Genomic DNA, 8,610 nt, shown 5'->3' with positions numbered 1-8,610 from the left:
CACATCCGCTCACGGTTTGTTTTTTTTAGGAAGTGTAAACTGTGGCGAGCTTTGGTGGTAGTAACTCCACAGAAGAGACTTGTCACGCGACGAGGACACAACCTTACTCAGGGAAACTCTTGTTTGTTTGGCGGGACACATAACATTAGCCAAACGAAAGCTAACAGCGAACTGCGCTGTTCTGTCCACTTCTCCAAAGGGGTAAGTTCGCGAGTTCTGCGTTGATTAGCTGAAGGGAGCTAGCGGAATGTTAACTGACGCGTGTTGCCGCGAGTGTTTGGTGTCGCCTCGCTGTTGCTGTCAGTACAATGGTGTGAAAGCTGAGCCATGATTAGACACGTTAGCTTGTGTTGGCAACGTTGTTGTCCCCATTTGCTTTGTTAGCCCAACTTACTGACCTCTTTTACCTCACGCCAACGTTAGATAGTATAAGTACGTTTGTCCCCGTTTACACATTGATACGGTTCAGATTGGGGTAAATATTGGCTTAATTCGGGGCGGAGGTTAGTTAGTTAGTAGCTGCTAAAAATGTGGGTATAACAATAATAGGCTCGAGATTCCTCAACTCCAATTTAAGCTAAAGTGACAGTCTGCTCTATTAATGGCCTTCAAGGTTTATCCCCTCTTAACTTTAGCATTTATCAAAGTCAGACTTTGTTTAGATCAATGTTGCAAATTGTAAATCAACCTTTACTCCAACCCCGTTTCAGAGGGAATGGAGAAAGCCAAACAAGATGCGTTTGACAATGCCAGACTTCAGGTGATCAAAGATGGCTACGAGAGGGCCTTTGAGTGCATCAACAAGGGGCTGTCGGCAGATGAAGCTGGATACAAGACAGAGGCCCTGGAGCTCTACAAGCGAGGGCGGCAGTACCTTCTCAGGGCCATCGCCGTGCCCTCACAGGGCGACGAGTGCGTCGGCGGCTCCTGGGACTCAGCTAGACAGATGCAACAGAAGATGCAGGAGACGCTGAACAACATCACCACTCGCCTCGCTATATTGGAGACCAGCTGTGACCCAGAGCCTGTACCTACACTGAGCTCTAACATTACAGGCAGGTCTGCAGAATGTCTTTATCCAAATCTCCCCACTAAAGAGAAGCCGGCTCCACCAAACATGATTTCTGCTAATGGCCAGGCAGCAGGAGCTGTTGGAGGCCTGGCTGCATGCAGTAATGTGCTTCCTGTGTCGCCTACCCGACAGCTTGTGACTTTGGCCGAACAGCCCCCAGCTTACTCCCTTCAGGCAGCTGATGGCCACGTATCGATCTCATATGGAACAGACACAGGGGAGATGTCGTCGGTTGGGGATGAATTCTACAGTCGTACATCTAATTCCACACCGTCTCTCCAGAGTGTGTGCGAAGACGGAGAAGAGCTGCTGTACATCCCTCATGGTGTACAGATATTCTTTGTCACACCTGAGGGGCAAGTGAGCGCTCCCTCGTACCCTGGTTACCTGCGACTGGTAAAGTTTACCAGTGACCACTCTGACAGAATACCCAACCGGCCACCAGCATTTCTGCAGGTAAGACTTTCTCTTTTCCCGGTGTGGTTCTAAATAAACCACCCTCCTTCCAATCTGATGCAATAAGTGCAAGTGAAACCTCAACAGTGTCACTAGTTGTCTTTAGTTTTCTTTTTGCCCTTTACCCTGATTTTGCAAGCTGTTTGCTCAGCTCATCAAGGCCTCTCTGATTGAGTCATCGTTAGGAGGAGATAGCTGTATTAATGATGCCTGTCCCTCGCCCTCTGGACTTAAACATGTGAGCACTGACTTTGTGCTCTCCTACAAATGAATTTATGGTTATGGCGTCCTCCTGGGAATTAACAGATCGAGATTATTACTGCACATTGTATTTGACCCATGTAATCACCATTGCACATCACTGTCGGTCCTGGCCAACACTTTCAGGTGAAAGGCACCGCTAACAGGGAAATAGTCCATTCAATCCTGTCTCATGATAGCGGATGTGTTGATGCTGTCAAATGTCCTGCTGTAAGAAGTTTACACAAATTTCTGAATTATGCTTTTCATGTTCAGCACTAATCAACAAGTTAATCATTCTCCCATGTCTTCACCAAGAGTTAACCCAGCTGTTGCAGGTGTTGTGATGTAATAAATGCCGCTCTTGAGTTGGAGGAGTTTTGACTACCTGTAAAGAATCTGACGTCTGTTTGAAGTGAAACCCCTGGTCATAGACAAGATGGCAGCGAGTTCTTACTGTCACAGTGAAAAACAAAAACCTGTTCTCTTATTACTGTTATTATACTTATTACTGTTGACTTCCATGTAAACTCAGTCATCATCACACTTTGTTATATATTTGTTAGCACCGCTCAGTCGTGGGCTGATCCATATCATCCCCACATTATAAGTGTAACTTTTTATTATCGCATTTTCCAGTTGTTGCATTATATTTATTTATGCTTCTTGGTAGGTTTGTGACTGGCTGTACCCTCTGATGGCCCTGGACTCTCCAGTGTTGCTGTGTAACACTGGTGTCTTCATGTTTCCGGACATGATGGCGCCATCTCCAGGCTATTATGTAGGTGTGGTGTTGTCCTCTGAGCTGCCTGCTGCAAACAGAGACCTGCTCCAACAGCTGCTGTCCCAGATGACAGATCTCAGGGTACAGGTCAGTGTTGCTGTACAGTCAGATCTCTGTACATCTAAACAAGTTTTAAAGGACCAAATTCATGTTTTTTTTATTTTAATATATGTTGACACCAGGAATTTCCTGCCTTTTTGTGCAAAATCGTAAGTATTTAAAATCACCAAACAGCAGCTCTTTAATGCATTCTGTCAAATCCTCTTGTGCCAGTGGGGACACAGAAAGCTATTTTAAGCAAAGCAGTCCCTTGTGGTGGTTACAGTACAGTAGTGAAAGTGGCTGCATCTTCATTTTTTGCATTCTTCATAAACAAAGACTTCATCAATCTGACTATTCTATAATAATAATAATAATAATAATAATAATAATAATAATAATAATAAAACTGTACTACAAAAATACAGCTCCTATTGTTGATTTAAAAAATGTCAGTGTTTTTCTAATAAAAGGATATTTTTGTGTTTTTTCTGTGTTGAAATACAGTTGCAATTGGCAACAATTGGAGCTCATGATTTCACTGCTGTTTTGTTGTCCTTAAATATGCTACACCCTGATCCAAAACATTAACAAATTGTCCAAGCATAAAAAAATACAGCAGTTAAATGTGATCCAACAAAAAAAAACAACAAGTTGCTGGTTATGCAATATTTTGAGGCTGCAGACCAAGATTCCCATTTCTTTTTTTTTTATTGGTCTGCCTGTTATGAAACTTTTGTTGCTGACTATTTCTGAGCTGGCACACTTCCCCAAGTTACCCTGCCTCAGCATTGTGGGGATTTGCAACAGGCAGGTGAGGAGAATTAATCAGTTATAATGCTATTATCTGCAGCAGTTAGAACAACCTCAGAGCTTCAGCTGAAAGATGTGCTAGTTCAGCCATGATGGAGGTAAAGTCGCTGGCTCAGATGAATTTCTGATAGATATAGTTCAGTTCATTCTCTGATGGAAGGGATTTCCTGTCAGCAAGTAGGAACCTTTCTGTTTTTATGTTCTTTTGGAGAAATTTCATATTTATTTGGGGCACAAAAGGAGAGTGTAGCTGCAGAGACATGTTTTAAAATGGCAGCCTCTTTGTAGCAAACAAACGGCGCATTATAACCAGGAGCACAGAATAAAAAGAGGAGCTATTGTGTAAATTGGGGGGGGTTACTTGGAGATGAGCATCTGACCAGAGATGTGTGCAGCTGGCACAAAATAGTAGATGAGCTGTACAAAGATTTTTGACTTGTCAAGTATTTTACAGCCCACACCTTTGTCTTCAACTTACACCATCTAACCAATGTGTGTGTATAATCAGGCTCCCGATGAAGCTGCAGACACCATTAATCTCAGTCAGAAGGTGCCCATCACTACACCTGAAGAGACTGCTCCAGCAACGGCCGAAGAGGATAATGCTCTGCCTGAGTGGAGTGAGAAGGTGGCAAGTGGGATTTTGACAGGTGAGGTAACACTCCCATGTGTTATTTTGTCTGTTTTGTTTTTAATGACATATGTCTGAATGTACTTAAACAGCCCAGCTTGACCAGCCTTGTGTGATCCAATTGACCTCTCAGGTGCATCCTGGTTAAGCTGGGGCCTAGTGAAAGGAGCTGAGTTCACAGGAAAGGCCATAAACAAAGGGGCATCCAAACTCAGAGAACATATCGCTCCAGAGGACACACCCACCCACGTCAGCCCCACTGTCACCAAAGGGCTCCATGTTGCCAAGCAAGCAACAGGGGGAGCTGTCAAAGTCAGCCAGTTTCTAGGTGACTGAGTCATCTTGAGTCAGCATGTTTTACTGACCTTGTGTGATTATTTGGCAGTGGGCCTCTAATTGAGTAATGCTGTGCTACTGCAGTGGATGGTGTGTGTGCTGTCGCTGGCTGTGTGGGTCGGGAGTTGGCTCCACATGTGAAGAAACATGGAGGCAAGCTCATCCCAGAGTCCATGAGGAAAGACAAGGATGGGCGTTCCAACATAGATGGAGCCATGGTAGTGGCTGCCAGTGGAGTGCAAGGTAACCTTAATATTCTCTGAGTGGGAGATGTTTATAAGAAGTGTAATAAATTGTGTAAACATGCTTTCTGTGGATTTGCACAGGATTTGCCACCATTTGGACTGGTTTGGAAGTGGCAGCAAAGAACATTACTACAAATGTAGCATCTGAGACTGTTACCACCATTAAACATAAGTAAGTCTTCCTTTCTGTTTTAAATGACTTGTCTGGCCACCGTCATTTTCTTGAATTTATAACAGTGCAATCATCTGCAAACACTGCTTGCTAGGCAGGGATTCCATATGTAGGCTGCAAATGATGTCTAGTCTTATTCTAGCAAAAACAAACATATGCTCACTCATTTTCATCTTTAATTTGCTTTACAGATTTAGGGGTCTACAAAACATCCTCGACCCACCTAATGAGAAGACATGAAATTTTTCCTAATTACACACAGCTATTTGACTCTTAACAATACTAATCACAAGCATGACATGAGCGTTTCTTATTCACTGGGGGGAATGATTCTATCGTAAAGCTTCAAAGTTTTCTGTTCTGTGCCAATTCACCGCACTGCCCAGCATGTAGCAATTCACATGGTGGTGGTGCTGCTGCTTTCATAGATTTCTCAACAAGTCTCTAACCTGCTATTCAACAATATACAATGTTCTATTCTGCCTGATTTATGCTTAAATTATATGAAATTGTACATTTTATGATTACAAAGTATAGTTATAGTATATATATGTTTAAGTATAGATAATAAAACTATAGTTTGGGCAATATTATTATAATATTATTATTAATAGATACATTAATTAGATAACATACACTATTGACAGTTCCTTGATTTAAATTTATATATCAGATATTTAATTAATGGAAGACTGCACAGTTATCAGCCATCGTCTGTGGAGTACAGGTATATGTGTAGTTCGAAATTTCACTTCGAATTCCCTTTTATTAACATCCCTCTCTGCTTCCAGCTAAAGAAATTCTTTTTTTTTTTTTTGACTGAGTGGATATCATCTGGTTGCTCCTACAACAAAGGCTGTAGTCTGTAGTAAATTTTTCTCTTCACAAATTCTCCAGATGACATAATCTGGACTGAAAACTTCAGTTGCAAAAATGAAAACCAAGAGTTTTTAAATGAGAAACAGAGGAATATTTTAATAAAGGGATGGTGAGGTTTAATACAGTCCAAACTGGAGACATGGGATGGAAGTTAAAAATTGGTGAGGTTGTCCTTTAACCCTATGACCTACAAACCAACATTCCCATCTGGTCGTATTCATTAATTTTTTCCAGTAATTAGCATTTTGCTTCTTTGTGTATCAGTCACTTAGCCTATTGTAATTCAAAAAGTCTCTAGTTTTATTATTGTTTTATGAAAAACAAAGTCAGATTGTAGTGTCTTCTTTTTGTGGAGGCGTGTGTGTGTACATATGTGTAAATTAGAGTGTTAGAACTATTTCCAACCTCTATAGTTCTGAAAACCATTGAACACATTAAATTCCACACATTTCTTAATTTAAGATTATACACTTGCATGGGTGAAATTTACAAACTGCATGGCACCAATGAATCTTTCCACTACATATTAATTAATTATCCCGAAATGCTCTTTCTCTGGCCTTTTGCTCTGACCTCACTCAATCTGACTTCTGATGAAGGTATGGGGCAGCAGCAGGAGAAGCCACAGATCACGCTGTTAATTCTGCCATTAACGTGGGTATCACAGCCGTCAATATCGACAACTTGGGGATCAAAGCTGTGGTGAAACGGACCGGAAAGCAGACTGCGCAAGCTATTTTGGAAGACTACAAGCTTCAGGAAAACCCAGAGAACGAGAAGCAAGTGGAGAAATTGGACAAATAACCTGTAGTGCCCTGTCTCATTTTCCTCGTTAATGCCTTAATCTATAATTTCTATTTTTATGTAAAATTAACCTATATTTAATATTAATTATTTAAAAACATATTCTATATTTACAAGATATGTATTGTTATATGCATAGCACTTTAATTGTTATGTAAAATATACTAGAGGAATAGCAGATGATAAACCAAAATCAAAACATAATTTATGCATAAAACTCAGCTACTACTGAGCTACTTTTTTTTTTTTTTTTTTTTAATGGACCACTAAACTGTAGTCTTTCCTAGTCTTCATGAAGCCACTATGTGTTTATTTAGTAGGAAAAGTGTAACTAAATAACTGAATGATCAGAATTTTTTTCAAACAAAATATCGTCTGCTGCAACATTTTAAGTAAATGTTGCTCTTGAGGGTGAATAATGACAACATAAGCAAAAATGTAACGCTTTGTAAAACTGAAAACTAGTTTGTTTTTGTGTGACGTTGAATGTGTAGCAGGGTTACTAAACCTTTATGTTCCTCTACTACAAGTCTGAGACCTCTAGAGCTTCAAAACTGATGTTTGTGTGCTAAACTCTGCAGTGCTGCCCTGTGTGTTCCAGTTCATTTATATCCACTTTTCACTATGTGGATATTTAAAGTGTTTTTTTTTTTTTAAATCTATGTAGATTTCATATTTTTGTTGCCTAAATATTTAACTGTGAATTTTGAATTGAAATTATTTGGTTTGTCACTATTAAAACTCCAGCTTGAAATACTTGAGATCTCTGTACTAATAACATAAAATTTCAAGAAACTAGAAGTTTTGCATTTTTTTTAAGCCACATGTACCCATTTTGTATAAGATAAAGTAAGGCCAGTATAAATATAAAGAAAAAAAATCTTATTTTCATATTTTATTCCAATATACAGTAGCATTTAATTCCAGTTAATGGAATATAAACGCCAAATTGAATGCATTAGCATATTACTGTCACCTAGTGGCTGCATGTTTAACAACATGTCAGCAATATAGTGAATGTAAGGGGGCTGGTGGATCAGTGGTAGAGCACTGGGTTGGAATGCAAAAGGCTGCAGGCTCGAATCCCAGCTTACCAGGTGTGATGGTACAAGTCCTGAGCCTGGATAAAATGGGACATTTGCAGCTGGAAGGGCATCTGGTGTGTCACACCAAATCAACATGCGGAAAAAGTGGCGACCTCTGAAGGGACGATGTTTTTAATCAAACTATAGATTTATTCTGTAAAGTTTTTGTTTACGAAAGGAATTACGTCAGTACTGAGAGTGGATCAAATTATGTGCACATTTGTTATTCAACATAAATATTCTGAATGAGGCAGATTTTAGGATATTAATAAAAACGTTAATATATAAGAAAAATATATGGTTTGTAATTATTAATAAATGGATTTATATTGCATTCATTAATTTGTATGGGTTAACTTAGAGATGTCTTACTATGTTTGTTTCGCTGTTTGAATTTTACTTTTTGCTAAAAAAACAAAAAAAGCCCAATAAAATCCAGAAAATAGTTTATTTCGCTGTTGCTCCTCCTGGTGTTAAAAGTGGACAGCATGCAGGGTGCTGTCTGTTTCAGCAGCTCTAAAACAAAGTTTCCTAGTAAATCTAACGCAACACATTGGATGGACTGAGTATTGTAGGCCAACATTTCACTCCAGTACTTCTACACGCGTCTTCTAAGCATATAGTTGGATCCTTAAGGTGAGGATTGTTTACACAATTAGCCTCATGTTGTGTGGCAAAATGAAACTGACTCCATTTTTGTAATACATGTAGGAAAAAGAGAAGACTGACTGCTTTCGTTATAATTTTAAGTTGTTAAAGTCAAAGTAAGAAGAAAAGCCACATTTTAACAACTCACAACTCTGTCCATTATCTTAGAAGTTTTAGTGGGACAGCATGATCAGCAAACTGTAACTTCTTCAAAATAACCTTCCCACCACTGAGGATAAGTAAATTATGGCTTCAGGAGGCCAGCTGGACAAAAGCCCTATAATACAGTAACTGTTTCCATCAGGTTAAGTAAATTCAAAAATGCTGAGCTATAAAAGTGCTGCAACTATAGGAACTGTCCATACAAGATGTAGCATTGGGCTATGACAGTATGACGCACTGCAGG

The 8,610-nt window shown here is 39.7% G+C and overlaps 1 protein-coding gene across 2 annotated transcripts; it reads left to right on the top strand.

The window, feature by feature from the left end:
• spartb (spartin b) lies at positions 1-7,234 on the top strand. 2 transcript variants are annotated; one of them, XM_067506607.1, is made up of 8 exons: positions 1-201; positions 711-1,528; positions 2,442-2,639; positions 3,913-4,054; positions 4,169-4,363; positions 4,456-4,614; positions 4,698-4,788; positions 4,980-6,410. In XM_067506607.1, the coding sequence occupies exons 2-8, from the start codon at positions 716-718 to the stop codon at positions 5,026-5,028; spliced, it is 1,647 nt and encodes a 548-aa protein (XP_067362708.1). In that variant the 5' UTR covers positions 1-201; positions 711-715; the 3' UTR covers positions 5,029-6,410. The 2 variants fall into 2 exon arrangements, with proteins under 2 accessions (XP_067362708.1, XP_067362707.1); XM_067506606.1 differs by having other exon boundaries at positions 2-201; positions 6,267-7,234.
• The last annotated feature ends 1,376 nt before the right edge of the window (positions 7,235-8,610 follow it).

This window comes from Channa argus, chromosome 6 (genome assembly GCF_033026475.1).
Source record: "Channa argus isolate prfri chromosome 6, Channa argus male v1.0, whole genome shotgun sequence".
Taxonomy (NCBI): Eukaryota; Metazoa; Chordata; class Actinopteri; order Anabantiformes; family Channidae; genus Channa; species Channa argus.
This window is presented reverse-complemented; position numbering and strand designations above follow the sequence as displayed.